The sequence below is a fragment of the Volvox carteri genome, assembly GCF_000143455.1.
Source record: "Volvox carteri f. nagariensis unplaced genomic scaffold VOLCAscaffold_31, whole genome shotgun sequence".
Taxonomy (NCBI): Eukaryota; Viridiplantae; Chlorophyta; class Chlorophyceae; order Chlamydomonadales; family Volvocaceae; genus Volvox; species Volvox carteri.
Window position 1 is genome coordinate 534,662 of NW_003307574.1, and position 18,459 is coordinate 553,120.

At 57.5% G+C, this 18,459-nt stretch overlaps 2 protein-coding genes across 2 annotated transcripts; one reads left to right on the top strand and one right to left on the bottom strand.

Moving 5' to 3' along the window:
• Positions 1-402: 402 nt before the first annotated feature.
• VOLCADRAFT_93371 (uncharacterized protein) lies at positions 403-7,165 on the bottom strand (the record flags this gene model as incomplete). Its single annotated transcript, XM_002952665.1, has 5 exons — positions 403-468; positions 2,235-2,351; positions 3,769-5,618; positions 5,752-6,559; positions 6,944-7,165. The coding sequence occupies 5 exons, from the start codon at positions 7,163-7,165 to the stop codon at positions 403-405; spliced, it is 3,063 nt and encodes a 1,020-aa protein (XP_002952711.1).
• Positions 7,166-9,435: 2,270 nt separating this feature from the next.
• VOLCADRAFT_93372 (uncharacterized protein) lies at positions 9,436-18,386 on the top strand (the record flags this gene model as incomplete). Its single annotated transcript, XM_002952592.1, has 7 exons — positions 9,436-9,459; positions 10,514-11,651; positions 12,567-12,813; positions 13,117-14,008; positions 16,486-16,559; positions 17,452-17,488; positions 18,333-18,386. The coding sequence occupies 7 exons, from the start codon at positions 9,436-9,438 to the stop codon at positions 18,384-18,386; spliced, it is 2,466 nt and encodes an 821-aa protein (XP_002952638.1).
• Positions 18,387-18,459: the final 73 nt, after the last annotated feature.

Consider the following 18,459-nt stretch of genomic DNA (forward strand, 5'->3'; position numbering starts at 1 on the left):
GGTGCGTCAGTTGTGGAATGAGGATGTGACGAGGATGCAAAGGTCTGTGTTGTCGTGGTTACGCATGTGGCTGCGAGGTAGAGAGCTTACAAGGGCTATGTATGCATGTGGCATGGCATGGCATAGTATTGCAAATGCCCCAGCAGCGGGGGCCAGCGGGGCCACTACCCCTAAACCGAGATGCGAATTTTGTAGAGAGGCAAGCTATAGGGTGTTGTGTGGCGCTGCTCAGCATTCAGCCAGTTGCCCGAAATGCAAAAGGTGCTGCGGAGGTGCGGTTCTACACACAGACTTTAAATTGCTGTTCGTCGTCTTTGTATCACACACACACACCGGATGTTTGTCACAATCGGTCGAGGTTTTTGCCTTGCTAGGGCACGTATTATGCGATTTCGTATTGTATCATGGCGTATCGTTATCGGTGAGGTAGCAGCGACCCAGACAGGGCAAGTAAAGATGCGGCGTGAACTGAGCCGCGAGGAGGAGGCGTTGGAGGTGGTGTACATCAGACGCTACCGTGATTTCATGATTCGTATACACGAGGGAAAGGAAGAGTGAGGACTCTTAGGGTTTACGTGGAAAGCGTCCCGCTCCCCATCTCTTCGTCTCCTTCTTCTTCTCCTTATTGTGAACTTCAGTTTTGCGCTCTTCGCTTCGTCAGGACCGGCCGTATCCTTTTGCGGTGTCGCCCTCCCCGGCGGGGGGCCCCCGCAACACACACACCACACGCACAGCCCACATGCACAGATACGTGCGCGCGCGGGGTGGGCTGTGTTGCCAACCCGGGTAGTGTGAAACGCACGCACGCACGCACAGATGTTGCGTCGTTTCCTCCCATCACATATGCCGCGCGGAGTTGATGATATTGGAACTCTTGCGCGTTGTTTGAGAACTGTTGCCATGAGCTCGTGGCGGCTTCACTGATCCAAAGATATGTTGGGTACTGTGTGATCTTGGGTAACTGTGTGTGTCGGCGTGCGTGTCAGTGTGCTGCAGCCGCCAACGCTGCATTGAGATGTAGGGTTAGGGGTACACGAGATGATTTTGAGGGAGACAACAACCCACTTAGAGCCAAATGGATTGAGGTAATGTCCGCCCGGTGCCCCATGCCCGTTGAGTAGATGCATTGTTGCATGTAGGGCCGGGCTATCATGTTCGATGCCTGTGCTTGCCGCTTTGAATCAGCCTTGATCCGTCGGATGGGTGGACGTGCTTTGGGAACAAGTCCTGCTCGCTACACGGCGGCTTATGTGGTGGTGCTGCTTCTGCTGTGCTGCTCCTACAAGTGCTGTCGGTTCTTCCTCCTCCCGCTGCTCCTAATGTTTTCCATATCCTCCTGCGCGAAGCTTTTGCTGGGTCTTGACGTATTTTTACCTTCTAATCCGTGTTGGACTTGCACCACTCGCCACCTGCTACCGACTGGCAGTTAGCCAACCGACTGGCAGTTAGCCAACCGACTGGCAGTTAGCTAACAGACGGACAGACTGGAACATGGGAGAGACATCGGCAGCGGGATGGAACATCGAGCCGCTGTCCTGCGCCGCCCCATCACGTGCCGGAATGGCACGCCACGCCACCTCATGTCACGCCCCGCATCATGTTCTGGAATGACGCACTGCCATCCCACGTCCCCGGCCCCCGAGTGATTATTTAGCAGTACGCCAGATGGCCACGCTCGTGAAAATGCAAAGGAATGGCAAAAAAAGTTAATTAAGGACTGCCGCTGCGAAGAGCCTCCCTATAACGTGCGTTGACAGTTGATCCATTTCATATCAAAGTAAGTAATGGGATGCGGGTGTGGGTAGCTGAATGGGCGATCAATGCATGCGTACGTTTCTTCTGTAATGCTGTCGTGTTGAGAACTATGATTTCTGAGGAAGGACGGGCTTGCCTGCTGGTAAAGGGAGCTTACTCCTGCATGTGTGTGCGTGTTGCGTTGCGACACCAAGCTTCTGTGTATGTATGTATGTATGTATGTATGTATGTATGTATGGGCACGTGTGCAGTTTTTCTGGGAGTTTTAGAAGGTAACCGAGTGCATGTGTGCTACCCTGTGTTTGTGTGTCGTATTTCCTTGTTGCGGCGCCTCAGGCAATCTTTCAGTCCACCCCGATAGGTTTGTATATATGTACGCATGTATGTATGTATGCATAACCGGCCTTCCGATGTCCTTGCTGGCAGGCGGATAGGAGTGTACATGCGCAACGAACTGCTATTACGTGTCCTTTCCACACCTCTAGGATGTGAATATTACGTATGATATTGTGCATCAGATCTTTGTTGCTCTCTTGTAATCTGGCGATATTGAATTGCCCTAGCGGCCAGAGTTCTTTCCCAGGTGGGCTTCCGTACTGCGAGACACAGCACGGCGGCGGCGTACAACACAGCACCATGCCGGGCTTCTGACAGGGGTCGGAGAGAGTTTGGTTTGTCCATCAAAACAGATGCCTGCAAACGGGGTTAACACTGCCCATTTGAAAGCCGGTCATACAGCAAGTCCTACAACCACATATACATACACACACACATTTCGGCCGTCGCCCGGCGACCACGTCACTTTACTTGGGGACCAGTGTAACCCTCTAATCCTCGCTTGGGACATGTCTGGGCCTGTCTTGGCTTCTGATGCCCTGGCGATGGTGGTCATGTCCAAGAACCAGTTCCTGTAACACAGACATTAAATAAGCTAATGCGCCGGCCTGCTCATGCCCTACCTAGGTAGCTAGGCACTGGTTACGGTGGGGTTCGAACGGGTGTCGCGCGAGTACAGACACAATTAAATTAGGTAAGTACAGATTGTTGGGCCATTCAGCCGTACAACTGGTACGGCCATACGTCATTTAACCAATGTGCATGTGTCTGTGGGCCTACCCTCCATGGCAACGCCGAAGGGTAGTAACTACAAATCCCCGACCCCCCTATCCTCGCCGATCATCAGTGAAAAGAAAAGCATGTGTCACCCACATGTGCAAGGCGCCCATCAAAATATGATGTATCATTTATTCTCACGCAAACAATAACAAAAACAAAAGCTGAAATCATAGATTTCATGGTATTTCACACGAGTATATTCCGCTGCTTGTTCGTGTTCAAATAGAACCTCTTCCATTCCCGCCAATTTTCGTTCGTTAAGAATAAGGTTGGCAACCACGGAAATATCCAAATCCAAACCGAATAAACGGTTAAAGCACCAAGACACACAAAACAACAACCACCGTGCGTCCTTTTCCTTCTTCTCTTTTGTGCCTGAAGGACCGCAACCCTCGAAACATATTTGGCATCGTTCTCGTCCACCGGTCTTGTACCGAGATCTCGTATGGTCCCGTACGGCGCAAAGGCGCGACGCTGAACCGTGTTCCTTCATTTTTTCATTTTCACTCCCCCGCATCCGTAAAGCCCACCTTAATAAAACCTTAATAAAAAAACGAGCAGGCATGCAGTTATTTGCCAACCCCTGCATATCTCTATTCACTCTTGCTCTCCTTCAGATGATCCTCCTCAGATGAACTACCTGGTGAGCATCCAAAGCTCAAAAATCCCCTTTCTGGGTACGGGCTGCCAAAACTGCCACCAGCTGAAACAGCCCATGCCCACCTACCCGCTCGCCCTTCATTACACGATGCCACATGATGCCAAATGAGAATGAAACCAACACCAACGCAAACCTCGCTAACGCATGGTTCGGGCGCTACAAAGCTCGTCTAGCGTGTCCTGCAGTACACGTACGGCGCACGCAGCTACGTCGGCCGCGGATGCTGCCGTACTCACCGGCGCTGCGCACATGCCGGGCTGCCGCAACCGCCTCCGCACCGTTTCGAAAGCGTCAAGAGCTGCATCGATAAAACTGTACGGCAGTGTCGTACTCGCAAAAACGTGCGGCGTGGTGGTCATGTACCGGAACGAGCGGACCAAGTCCAGATTGACAGCTGTGATACTTTCCCGTACGAAGCCTAAGCCTGTTTGCAGCCGTTGGAGTCCGGTTTGCGAATCCGGATTCGAATCCAAAACCGCGGATTTCTCCGGCCGCACCGCCCCGCCGTCGCCACCCTGACTGTCTATCAATCCATCGCTGCTGCTGTCGCCGCCGCCGCCGCCACCGCCGCCACCGCCGGCTTTCGGTAGCGGCCCCTTGGTCCTGGACTTCCGCCCGACGGCGGTCGGAGCGGCGGCGGCAGCGGCGGCGCCATTCCGTGCAGCCTCCAGTGCTGCTCTATTCAGGTTGCGCGCTGCCGTCATCGGAAAAACTGGATCAAAATCCAGATCCTGCTCCAGCTCGTACTCCGTATCAGCAATGGCAGCTAGCACATCCCAGTCGTAGCAGTGCCGCCGCTGGCACGGCGTCTGCGGCGTCTCCTGCTTGCCGGCTGTAGTACTGCTACTGCTCGCCACTGAGCCGCCGCCGGCCCCTCCACTCAAAGCATCATGTATCAGCATGCGGCGGCGGCTATTCCTCCCTCCATTGCCATCGCCATCACCGCTTTCAGCGCTATTGGCGGCGCCCGGCATGCTCCTAACCTCCATCGCCACCGGCGAGTCCGTACGCAATCTTCCCCGCTCCGAAACCCAATGCCCTGCCGACGACGGCACACCCTCGCCACAATCCGCACCTATCCCCGTGGCCATGGCTGCGGCAACTGTAGTGGGCTTGGCTGCCGTCGCCGTCGCTACATCCACGTCCTCAACTTGCGACCCAAGCCGCCGTACCAGGTTCTGCGCCGCCGCACCTGCCGCCGCCGCCGTTACGGATGAACCAACACGTGCCGCGATGCGCCGCGGCAGCTGACTTCCACCTTCCACCTGTCCCGCCCTGTCCCACCAACTCTGGAGCCACCGCCACCGCCGCTGCCACTCCGCCAATGGCTCCGGAGCTGCGTACAACAACGTCCCCGCCTCCGCCTCCGCTGCCGATCGTGTTTCCTCCCCCTCCTCCGGCGCCCCTGCGTCCGCAGCAAGGCGCCGCCCAGCGCGAGCGGTGCCGGCACTACCCGCCGCCTCCGCCGTCACCGTCGCCGCCTCCGCCGTCGTCGTCTCCAGCACCGGCCAGCCCGGCGCCGGGCCCCAGGAGGCGGGCACAGGGCACAACAGCGGCCGCAGCCTGGGCAGCACCGCCTCCGCCTCCGCCATGTCAAGCGGCAGGTGCTGACGTATGAAGGCCTGCAGCTCCGTTGTGTCGTTATTCGGAGGCCGCAGCAGCGCCGCCAAGGCGCGGAGAACTCCGCCCACGCTCGGCGGCGGCGACGGCAGAGATGCTGTCACACCGCCGCCGCTTCCTCTTCCCCCAGCTGCTGCGGCCGCGGCTGCGGTGCTCGTGGCATTGCGATGGAAATCGCCGCCGGCGACAGGCGGCGGTCCGATTGGCATCCCGATCAGCCGCAATGCGTGGTGCAGAAAGCGCTCCTTTTCTAAATCAAACGGTGCGGCTGCGACTGCGGCGGTGGCGTCAGCGGTGGTAGGAGACGCCGACGCATTGGCAGCCTGACCGGCCCCTGCGGCGTCCGCGTACGCCGGGTCGCCCGGCGCGGTACGAAGTCGCGCCAGGGAGGGCAATGCGTTGAGCTCCACAAGGGTGGGGTGGAAAGTGGCATTGAGCAAGAAGTCCACGCCCAGGACCTCGAAGCCTGCAAGATAACAAAGACGTACGAGGATTTTTAGCGTACATGCGTGCGCACGTCCGCGCATGTGTGTGTTGCGAAGGAGTGAGTGGAAGGCGCGGGTGGACGGTGCTGGCCCAATCCACAACCCACAACCCACCGCAGCCCTCCAGCGCCGCCAGGCCCCGCGCCGCTGCACGCATTCGCCCCGCAGCCGACGCCAGCACCATCCCCAATGACGTCCTGGCGTGTTCCCATGCGCGTTCAAAGACCCGTGGGTCATCTGGCCAGGTCGCCTCCGCGTGGTGCCGTAGCTGGCCCACTGTCCATGGCTGCAACTTCTCGCCGGCAATCGTCCAGTAGTTGACATGATGCAGCTCGTAATGCGGCGTCTTCCCGCTGACGTGATGCGGCTCCTGGCGGGCGGCCCTGCCGCCGCTGCGGTCCATCGCTTCTCGTTGCTGTTGCTGTTCAAGATGACGTCTGCGGCCATGTGCCGTGCCACCCGCGCTGGCACTCGCCGCCGCTGCCGCCGCCGCCAGCGGCAGCTTGTCAAGGGGAGTCTGGATACGATTTCCCTGGACCTCTTCCGCCTCCAAGCGCGGTGAACGCAACAGAGGTTGAAGAAGCTGCCGCCGCCCGTGTTCGCTGCCCGTGGCTGCTGCCATGGCGCCGCCCGTAGCGGCGACCGCGGCGGCGGCGGCGGCTGTGGTGGCACCTCCAATTCCGCCTCCTCTGCCTCCTCCGCTTGACCCCAGCTTGTCCCCAAACACAAGTACCCCACCGCGAAAGAGGTACGCGCGGAGAGGATGGATGGACGTTACCACAACCCACAGGCGCAGGTAGCTGGGGCGATTGTCGTACAAGAACTGCCGCCGTACGTAACTCTGGACGAGCACAAAACCTTTTTGAGTTGCCGCGTCGCCCTTGGCTTGCGGGCCGCCGCCGCGGAGGGCCTGACGTTGGGCCTGCGTAGGCATGTTGACTGTTGTGATATTATTATTAATATTAAAAAAACTACAACATTATTAGGAAAAACCCTAGAAGAGAGAAAAAAATACATGGATGAATGCATGGGCCGAATACGGAAGGACCGCGTGAACAACCTGAGTAATGACGTCATGACCACATGACGACGAAGACGAGAGATGAGAAGAAGACGAGAGGGGAATACGGGTGCAATGCGGGTCGAGGCAGTAACTGCCGACGACGTTTTTGCCGAAGTTTAATCACACCGAGGGAGGTGACGTGAGGGAGCTTTGAAGAAGCCAATTTCAAGGGGTTCGCGCAGGCAGGCGGCTTTAGGCGATTTCAAGACGGCGTGCGCGCGCTGACGCGGGGGGAAGACGCACCTGCCACTGCCGCATCACCCGCACTCCGCGACCTCGGTGGTCGTTCGCTTTCAGCACCCAGGGCAGGTCGGAGGGCGAGGCGCTGAGCTGGGTCCATGACCTCCATATCCAGTACTGCGACGGCAACATGTAGCTGCGAGGAATGAAGTCGAACGCCGCCTCGCCATATGCCTCCTGCTCTCCGTTGATTCCCAACACAACCAACAAACCGCCAACCACCATAAATAACCGCCACGAAGGCCGTACCGGTCGTGGGGAACGGGGGCAATGGACGGACGGCGGCAGTGGGGCGGCGGCGGCTCGGGTCGGGTCGGGTCGGGTCGGGTCGGATCCTCAGGCACGGCTCTGTCTACCCTCTACCTCTCCCTCAGCAGAGGCAGAGTTGTATGGGCATTCCACCGAGCATGTGTCGTAATAGGGTGTCGCTGTGACACGGGATTTTTTTATCCACAACGGAATGTAGCGACACGCAAAAAGGCATGAGGAAGGGTGCGGGAACTCGCCACCTCAGGTCGCCTCAGCGAGGAGAGATGTATGCAGCAGCGGGCATGATGATGATGATGATGGTGATGATGGTGATGATGGTGATGATGCGGCAAGCTAAGGCGCTTGTTAAGTGCCATCCCCTTTTCCGAAGCTCCCGCCCGTCTTACAGGCCAAAAATCCCGAGACGCAGATTCAATTGGCTACCTGCATGGTACGAATCAGCGGCTGCTTGTGTGCAACCGCTTCCATTCCGGGCACGCAGTTGACGCGCTTTGGGGGAGCAATAGCGCCCAGTACGGAGTGGCAGGCTCGGCGGACGGTCCAGTACAGGTCCCAGGACTGTGGCACATAGGCGCCTTTCACGGACATAAAGGAAGCGTGAGCCTCGCCTGAGATTATCTGGTTTTGGGGTTTGGGTTGTTTGGGTTGGGGAAGAGGGGGGCCCGAACGATTGGCGGCTGACCGCGATTCCGAAGGGTGACGCAGGAGCGGGCTTTGATGATGGACATTAATAGGTTTGAAGAAAAGATGACAGCGAGTATGGGCATTTGGGGCTGGGTGCAGGCTTGGACACGAAAGCGGAAGGAGACAAAACGCGACGTGTAGCAACGACCCATCCGGCAAGTTCATTGTTCCGGTGGCGGTCATGAAACATGGCATGCGAGGCTTACCATACGTCCTGAGGAGTTCGTCACGATATCTTTAAAAATCTGGACCTCCCCCGAGGAGAAGAACACAGAGTCCAGCCATAAGCGGACAGGTGCATTGGCGGGCGAGTGATTTGCTGTCGCTGATAGCCTGGCTGAGTTAACACACCAGAGAATGTAAAGAGGAACAAAGTGTCTGATTGAAATCCAGCTCGAGCAAGGGGTGCCGTCACGTCCCGGGAACATGGAAATCGGGCTACCGTAGACGAAAGGTGATGCTTTGGGCAATATGAAATGTCCGACTATCGTACACAGCTTTAGACCATTTAATTGATGTGTCACATCCATTGCATTACTAGATTCGGCTGGCGGTCGTACGACTGTTACAACCTCCGCAAACGGACGCCTGTCCATTCCCAACGGTACGGGCCCTCCTGTGCAGGAACAGGCCCTTGAACGCCGATTTACGGTTTAAGTAATTGATTGAATCCTGTCATAGCGGCTGTATTAATGCATCATGCCTAACGAAGCGGAATTTATCCTTTTGGTGGTTATCATCAGGATTCTGGAATGTAGGCCCTTCCCTTTGGACCGTGTGAGGCCAAATTTATAATTCAAGTAGTGCTTAATTTGTAAATGGAGATGTTGGGGGACTGGATTTTCGTTTCAGGAACTTCAATACGGCACGGTGGGTAGTCCTGGAACTGGATGCAGCGCAAATGCATCCTCGCCCTGTCAATTGACACCGAGATGACCAATCGAATAAATATCATCAGGTTGCTAAGATGTGGCACGCCACCTCTATACCTGTAAAGCGGCATCCGTGACAATCGGACACATTTCCCGTCTCGTACTGAGCGCGTTAACCCACCCCAGCTCATTAGGGCTGTACTAAGGCCCTACATGCATCCCTAAACGTGCGCTCATTTGCGAGTAGTACTGGGGATGCTGCGCTGTTGTATTGGCCTTGCAACGCTTAGAGCCAGCATAAATTCGCAATGAGCAAGCTTTGAACATTCGGATACAAATGATCCATTGATAGTTGTAAATGTTGTCTCTGGAAAGAACAGAACAACTTGAACTTGAACCGAAGCACAAACTACAAGCCTCCGAGGGCTTTATGACCCCGGCAAGGTCCAAGGTGTCCTTTCTTGGACGTTACTTGCTTTGGTGTCAAGGTTCAACGTATAAAACCAAGTTAACAGGTATGGTGGTGTAATACAGTTGTGCAAGGTTACGACATGTGGGTAAACCAACAAACTACTTGTTCAGTAGACGGAGCGTTCGTGCGGTTGTCGCGCGCCAATGTCGCTTGTTCCCAGGACTTGTATGCAATGATATATATATGGAACAAATGTAATGTTCTCCCACCTTACAGGAAAGGTGAAGGAAGACTGAAACCCCATCATGCTAGTTGTGACATGAATGGGCATCATGGGCAAAAAGTGGGTTGGTAGTGAACTGCAATTTCACGCGATTGGGTCTCTTGATATTATTATGCCACTCATGTGGCGTGTTAGGGGGCCAAAGGAGATGCGCGGCGGCTCTAATGCATAACAATAATTTTCCAAGAAAAACTATGGCGCTTTGTGTAATTGGATAGCTCACAGTGTAACAAATAAGAGAAATTTTACTTATTGCGTGTCCGTAACGAAGCAATCCAATCATGTGTGAAGGGCTTCATGTCCGATGCTTAATTACCGCTAAGCGGAAAGTGGTTCCCTGCTTTCCAATAACTCTAGAAGGAGATAATATAAATAGGAGTGTCGCAATTTTCGTGTCGTTATTGTTACGAAGCTAGCAGCCTGCCGACTTTGATACCTTCTGGGGCGGGTTGCTCGAGGAGGAAGCTGGACATCGTAAGAGCTGGACCTTATGATAAGGTATTGAAAACGAGCTAAGTTGCTGCGTGTTTGCCCAGGTAGCCTAAGGATGTCTTTGGCAGCAACGGAAGGTGTGAGGAGACGCCGCCTATCGTTTCAGCAAAAGCTAATAGCACTAAAGCCTTTATGCTCGATAGCGCCCGAGAACAATGCCTGCCATTTCGCTGCTTTGTCGCAACCTTTCCCTGGATGAACGGCCGAAAGACGCGTAACTCTGTTCATTATCCGTGATCATTTTCTTGCGCAGCAGGATTTACACTGGTGCAGTTGGAGCTAAGACCTTGTTCATTAGCAGGGGCAAGAGGGGGAGTAACCTGGCAGCGAGCTCGGTTGCGTCCTTGGCGTTTCGGGGCCGGCGCCAAGATTAGCTTGACCTCATGCACAATTAAATAACCAAGTGCCTCCAGGCGCTTAGGTACGCGTGGGGGGCTGCTTCCCCGCTGCCCAAATCACATTTCTGCCGAGTCGGTATGATGTGCCAAACATAAGGAAGCGAGCCTCCAGTTTTAACACAAGCCATCTGCCTTTACGTTCTGACTTTCCATGGTTTGCAGGGCACAGTATCGGTTCATCCCAGCAGTATGCTGTCTCAACAAGTCAATAATCGGATTGAACGGTCACCAGGTTTCCGCTGTGTTCTAGAATCGGCGTCATCGGGCTGCAGCGGCGGTGCAAGCCCGAACTTGGACGCGGGCCGGGACGCTACCGGGGCAAAACGCTCAGTCCCTTCTCCGCCAGCCCTGCCTTCCAGCTCACGTGCGGGAGGTCAACAAATGCAGCAGTTTGTGGCTTATGGGATGCGGCGGGGTGCTTTAAATGACAACCAACAGCTGTTACTGGCCGCGCAACATCACCACCAGCCGCAGCAACTTCAATTCCTGCAGCAGCAGGCCAACACACAGCGTGTCAATGAAGGACGTATGGATGGCGCTTTGGCAACCGGATCTGCAATGGGAGCACCGAGTTTGACGGCTTGCAAGCAAAGCTCCTCCAGCTCGTTCAACGGCAGTCCGATTACGAACGCTGCCATGGAGACGCGCGAGGATCCCGCGCTTCCGTCCACGCGCGCATCCGACACGGGTATGCCAGCCAACAGGGTGCTTCGCTTCATGCATCACCAGGGTGGCCAGTACCAGCACCAGGAGCGTTGTCCGCAGCAGCAGCTGGGGCCCCAGGCTCCAGGGTATCCTCACCAACCTGATGAGGAGGTTGCCAGCCTGCAACATGGTGGCCGCGTGCTGGCCCCTTTGCGCTTGGACAGCAGCGGTGAGGCGGGCGCGGCAACCGGGGCCGAGGGGCCCGGTGTCTTGGGGCCCGACACAGCATGTCAACCAGCCGCCACCAGCAACGCGGCGGTCTCGGTCGGACAAGATGTGCACCTGTGCCGGCCGAGCGCCAGCAGCCTTGGGCGCATGAATGGTCTAGGAGCAGCGTCCGCGGCTGTGGCAGTGAACGGCGGTGGGCTGCCGGGCAGGCCACCATCGTTTGGCAGTCACGATCCGACAGCGCTTGCGAGCGGCCCTCCTTCAGCGCAAAACGCACCGCAACGCGCCCTGCTGCAGCAACTGGAACAGCATCAACAGCTGCAGCAACTGGAACAGCATCAACAACTGCAGCAACATTTCGCTATCGCCGGTGCCGCAATGTCTGGCGGAGTGACGACACGCTGTAGTCCAGGCGGTGTTGCCGACGGTGCGTTCGGCGGCGGCGGTGGAGGCAGTCTAACCAAGCCCACCCCCGTCGGAGCTGCAGTATCCGCCTCCCAGGCCCAGCAGCTGCGGCAGCTGCGGCAGCTGCACCTACAGCAGCAGCAGCAACAACAACAAATGCAAATGCGGCAGAAGCTTCATCTCCGGCAGCAGCAGCAGCAGGCGGACCCGCAGGCGGCTGCCACGCAGCAGCAACAGCAGCAGCAGCGTCTGGCGATGGCCAACGCCTCCACATCGACATCTTCGCTGCTGGGCACTGCTACAGAAGGCCTAGGTGCTGCAGGGCTGGAGGCGCAGGTTCGCGCAAGGCTGGGACTGCCGCCGAAGCGAAGTGGACACACAGCACCTGGGGGCTTAGGAGCTGCGTTTGGCGGGTCGGGCAGCGGTAGCCCGAGTGTTGTCTCCGCGGGCCCGGTGCCCAGTTCCATGTCAGATATCCGGTTGGCGGCTCACGAGCAGCAGCAGCAGCAGCAGCCTGGCTTGGGCCAGAGCGTGAGGATGCGTATTATGGCTGCTGCTGCTGCGGTTGCAGCGCAGCAATCCAGCCAGACGTCCTCGCCAAACGTATCGTGCAGTGCCTCGCAGACAACGGTTTCTGCGCCGCCTCAGCCGCCGCCGGCGCTGCCTACCCGTGGCTCTGCGCCCAAGGAGGTCACGTCGGGAGGCTTTGGACAAGGCCTGAGAGGCGCAGGCGGCGGGGATGTACCGTCCACCTCGGACTTGTTGCTGGGTTCGAGCCCCGCGATCCTCAATGCCCAGCAACAGCAGCAGAAGCTGCAGCAACGGCGCCAGCATGAGCTGCTGCAGCAGCAGCAGCGGCTGAAGATGCGGCAGGCTTTGCTGCGAGGCACACCGCTGAGTATGCTGACCCAGCCAGGTGGGCCCTTCGCCGCCGCAGCGGCTGCAGCGGCGTCGTTGGGTACCGGCAGTGGCGGCGGCAGCACCCCGGCTGCATCGCCGCCGCTAGAACGGTCGATTAGCGCTCCGCAGGCAGCTCTGGAGACCCAGATCGCGGCTTCGAGGCTGCGGAAGCTGGAACAGATGGGCATCTCACCATCTCAGGCCGTTCTGGCTGTTGCGTCGGGGAGCCGGCTTTCCGGAATGCATCAGCCGCAGCTGTCTTGCCGCACCACCCTTGGCTACGGGTCCGTTGGCGGTGGCGGCAGCAACTCAGCTAGCGAGACGGCATCCCCGTTGAGTGGCCGCTCCTCCAAGCGTAGCGCCGCGGAGCGGTGTTGGGAGGAGCAGCAACAGCAGTTCCAGCAACAGCAGCTGCAGCAGCAACAGCTCCAACAGCAACAGCTGCAGCAACAACTGCAACAACAGCAGCAGCAGCAATATCTGCAGCAGCAGCAGCAGCAATATCTGCAGCAACAGCAACAGCAACAACTGCAGATACAGGCCTTGTCCAAGGGATTTTCTGGGGGACACGTTTCCACGGTCGGCAGGCACGCCGGGCCCGGACTGGGCATGGAGGGGCCTGCGGGGGGCGTCGGCAGCGATGCCGTGCAGGCCTTGAAGCGGAGCAAGGCGTATGGCGCGCATGAGCTCCTCACTCCTTCCGTCCGGGGCTTCATGGCGCAGGGGCCGCAACCCCGGTTCGATCCGGACGTGCTGCAGGCGCAACAGCAACACCATTCCCAAGCCGGGCTGCTAAGCCGCTCTTTGCCCAACGACATCCCCCCCAGTGCCATGCTACCGGCGCCCAGCAGCGGCGGCTCCACCGGCTTCGCCCCTTTTGGCGCCGGTGGCGTGCTGCCCGTAAATGGACCAGTACCCGGTAACATGGACCTGCCGATGCCTATGTCGATGCCGCATCACCCCAGTGACAGCTTCACGAGGGCACCCGGCATGGGAGGTTTTATCCCTCTGGATGGCCCAGGGCCCGGGCTGCTAGGGCCTGGGGCCGGCGGCAACGGCGGCAGCCATGGCATGGGTCCCATGGGTCCCATAGGCGGCATGGGTATGATGGCTCAGGGAATGGTGGCTGCATGCGCGATGGAAGGTCCGGACCTGGGGCCGCAGCTGGGCCATGCAGGCGTTGATATGGGCACCACGGGCGAGGGCCCCGGCCAGTCGGGCGGAAGCTGCGGGGGTGGCAGCGGAAGCGGAAGCATTCCGGGAGATGGGCTGGGTCCACGCTGCTCCGATGTGGCTATGGACCTCGCTGATCTGGGGCCGGAGCCGGACTTTTTGGCGGATACGGAGCTGCAGAGCTTTATCGCGGAACTGTGCGCGCCGGCACCGGGGCCGGGCGGCCAGCAAGACCCGTTGACGTCGCAGTCGGTCGGGAGCGCGGGCTTCAGGATGGGCGCAGAAGGGGCTGCGGACTTGGCGATGGTGGGTGTTGAGGGAGGGGCTGCGACGGAGGGGGCTGGGGCTGCGGGGTCTGGGGTTGGCGGTGCAGCGGCGGTGGCTCCGCCGCCGCCGGCGGGGAGTGGACGTCCTGCCGCCGGTGGCAGGGCTCAACCCCAGCTTGGTTTTGATGAGGAGCAGCGGGCGTTGCAGACAGAAGCGGAGGCGCTACTTAATTTTAGGTTTGACTGAGGCTCCGGCGCCCTTGAAGGTCTCCTGCCTGGCCTCGGGGGGATCGTGTTGGGGGTGATTTGGGTGGTTGGGCGATGGTTGGGAGTGATTGCGGGTTGGTTGGGAAGGGGGAGGGGGCCGCGTGCCACATCTCCACACGGCCCTGTTGAGCGCGCCGCTGCGCAAGAATGTGGCTCCTGCCGGGCCTCTTGGGGTTTCTTCCCTTCCATCTTTCCCTTTTCGACTTTGCGCTTCGACACTGCGCTTTGGAACACAGCGGGCCAGGCCTTCTGCGGTGCGTATGCATTCACCCCGCACCGAGTGGACGGGTGTGCACAAGACCACAACCCTACATGAGCTACAAGGGCAAGTGTACGCCCGGAAATGTCTTGGCGGGGGCCTGGGCTCGGCTCGGCTCGGCCTGGCTCGGCTCGGACTTGCTGCGAAGCAAGGCAAGATGCTTTTGACCTGACATGTTCGATGGCGAGCGACCACACCTAAACCCTCTTATCTTTGCATTTCACCGTGCATCATTTCCATCGCCAGAAGGTATGGGCGAGCCGCCGCATGGGAACACTTCCAAAAGCTTGTTCGTTCCTTGGGATGTCGCTATGTTTTGTGTAAGGCCTCTTTAAACACCTTCCTGTGTTTCCAGTGCTTTGGCTTTGTTGAACGGATAGAAACCCAAGGAGGGGACTTCACTCCGTCCTGATCTTTAATTATATGAACAAACGCACACACACACACACATATACAGACTCACATTTTTTAGCGGAGGTCCGTGTGGTGGCTGCCGGCTGTCTCTGTCTACGGTACGCGCTTTTTGCATCATGGAATTGGGATGGTGCTATACGGCTTGGAGGTGATCGCAAACATACTTCTCGCATTTACCTCCTTGATCCTTGGACTTCGTGAGGGATGAAGGACAAGGAAAGGGGCGGTCGCCCTTGTTTTCGAAGAGCGAGAGACATTCGAATGTACTCCTTTTGTCGTCCCGGTGAGCTCCTTTGATGGACGTTGTCGATGCGGGCAGGGTTGCGCTCGGGTTGAGCGATGTCATTATTATGGCTTGTTGCTGCGACACTGCTTTGTCCTTGTCCAACTCTCCTTGCTTGCTTCCAATGGAGGTCGAGCCGATGAAACCCACCAACTATGGGTGCGCGCACGTGTGCCCTATCCTTAAATTTGTAGAGAGGCAATGTATACGCGCGCGTGCAGATACGTGCGTGACTTTTTATGCTACTACTGCTGCTACTGCTACTGCTGTGGATGCCGAAGAAGTGTTATTTCAACTTGTCTAGTAGTCGGGGGCCATAATCCGGAGGGCTTGGGGCTAAGTCATATCGTCTCGTCTATTACCGCGAGGTTATTGAGAGGGGTTTTATCGCGCATTGCATCGCAAGGTCCTTGTGGTGGTTTGGCAGCGAGGGAGGGGGGAGAAGCAAGGAGGGGGTGTAGCTTGCATCTCTCTGGTGCATCTCTTGCGCGATTGCAAAGCTGTCGGTGAAGGACGACATCGGGCCGTAGAATGCACTCTCTCTATCTCGCGCGCGCAGCAGCAGCAGCAGCGTGCGTGTGTACGCGCACACACTCCACATACCTGCTTAGTGTTGCATGATGCGAATGAGCATGAGCAGCACGGGGGGGGGGGGCGGGGGGGTTGCTCCTGTTACTCCTTTCGCCGCAGAGCGGAAGAACGCACAGTGGGGGACAGCCAGGGTCCGGGACGGTCGTCTTCCCCGGTCTCGGCCAGCCACCGCGTCCGCCTGTGCGATTGGTTGATGTCGCTAAGTCGCTGGGCGGCGCATGCAGCACTTTACCTCAACTCCAGCCGCCAACGGTGCGGAGTTTGTTTGGGCGCAAGAGCGCCAGCAGCAGCTCAGTGGGAAGGCCGGGTGTTGTTTTGTCAGCGAGCGACTGCAAACGATGCTGCTGCTGCGGCGCTCTGGGCGGGCGCGGGATCCGCATACTATTATTATCCACGCAGGCGCGCGGCACGCTAAACTATCCTACATGATTTTTTCGGCGCGAGGTTTTTTTTACAAGTGGATGAGAGCCCGAATGGTGGTGAGGCTGTGTCGGTTGATTGCGCTCAGAGTGAATGCGATTTGCTCTAGTGTGCAGGTCTGCGGGGAAAGATCCTCGTGTCACCTAGGAAGACGCCGTCCAACACTTGATATGCCTTGTTGTCCCACATTGCATTTTGGTAGACGGCTTGGTAACGTGCTGTGAGTTTCCATGAGCTCATGGCTTTCCACGGGGGGATATATACGAATCGCAACACCACGCAGGCCACACACTTGCAGGTTGACGAGGAGGATTCAGGTTTGGAGGTTTGGGCGCTGTGTAATTTGTCGGAGTGGGAGTGAGGGCCTGTAATGTTTCGAATAGCGATTGACGGGCTGATGGCTAGTTGTCCCTTGTTTCTTGTGTACCTGCCTGAAAGGAGATGGGGCGGGAAAAGGAAAGGGAATCATCAAGTGCACGTGCTGTGGGGCCCGGCGGGTAAGGTAACGAACCGCATCCCTCCCCGCAACTGTGGCGCTTGGTTCTTTTGCTTCTCGGCGGCAAGCTATCATATATGGGTGCATCATGGCAAAAGGAGTTTTCGTCGCGTCGCGATGATTGTCCTTGGTTCTCCTGTGGCAGGGATGGTGAAGCGAGAGTTTTATTCATGTGCAGCCTCTCCTGGGCAGCTGATGAAAAAGGGCCGCGGGCTGGTAAGGGGAGAGACGCTTGTCGGCTGGGGCTGGCGGCTTGTGGGAATGGATGAGGGGCTGGGTGGGCGGCGAGTTGCGGCGGGGATGGGGTCGTGGGTTCCCTCGCGTGACGGGATATACTGTAGCACCTAAGGGGTGAGTGTGCACCTAAGGGGGCCCCTGTACAGCCGGGTGGTGGAAAGCCAGGTGGAGACGAAAAAGGAAAGAGCGCGGAAGGGGCAGTTACAGACCATCTGAGCTTTCGCAACGGGCAAGCTGGTATAGGCTGAGAGGCGGCGGGTGCTCGAGGTTCATACGGCAACTTCACGCATGCACGCACATACGAAGCCCTGCATCGTCGACTAAGCATGCAAGAAGCTGTGCACTAGTGGCCAGGCCGAGCGAGGCCCCACGTGCGCGCGCTGCGTATGTAATTATGTATATGGCTGTACGTATGTATATGTACGTATGTCCAACGAAAAGTTGTTTGTGCGGCTGCTTCTTTGTGACTGGCCGGCTGGCTCTCCCCATCTGTCGCCTCTCCCCACCCCCCCCGAGACCTCGTCTCAACGATACCCTGAACGGTAATCGACAGGTGCGCGTTAATTAGGGGTACTGACAAAAGGTCCCTGGTACATGACCTTGGAGGAAAAGCGCGGCGCGTCCCAGTTGTGAAAACGGGAGAGAAGGCTGCACCGCAGTCTCAGTAGCTCGTCGGCCCGTTTGCCGTTTGGTGGTTGCTTTAGTAGCCGTGTGATGATAACGATGACGATGGTGGTGATGTGACGATGATGATGATAGTGGGGATGGTTATGGTAGCAGCGGTGGTGATAAAGTTGCTGGCCTTATACTTCTGGTGCTTGAGTATGTTCGTACCATTGAAACCCGTACCATACAACCCGCACCGCTTGGGTGAGTCATTGGCTCTTTGAACGGAGGATTCACCGTTGGAGGCGGAACGAGACACGCTGTGCGGCCGGGGGAGCTCCTGTGCAGGTGTTTGCTGTCTATAACGGTAGCCGCATGTATGTACGTATGTATGTATGTCACTGAGCGAGCCCGGCTCTAGCTCGCGTCAAAACAGAGCGGGTGGGAACACCCTTACCATGCCTGGAACGGAAATCCGGCCGTGTGACATTACGTCTCTGTGTTTTTTCTCCTTAGACGTCCATCATCTTCAAATTTGGGTCGTAAACGCTTGGTGGTTGTTAGAACCGATTACACGTCATGTCGTAGTGTGTTGCTGCTGCCGCTGCAACCGCTTTGCTGTCGCTATGTGCACTTTCGGCGGACAAGGTGGTGCGCTCTTTCGGTTGGGTGTGGATGCACCGTCCGATGCCTCCGTGTGATGCTTGCACGCGGTGCCGTGATGCTGTCTTTTACGTCTTCTGCGATGCTGTGTCTGCGATGCTGTCCCGTGTTGTGCTATGTACTGCCAGTCGGGGGAAATGTCCCAGCTGCAGTTCTCTGTTCGGATGGCGATATACTGCTAGTTCGTTCGTTCGCTCGTTCGTTCGTCCTTTGACTTAATATTAGCTCTGTGGGTCATCGCCTTTTGCCTTTGTG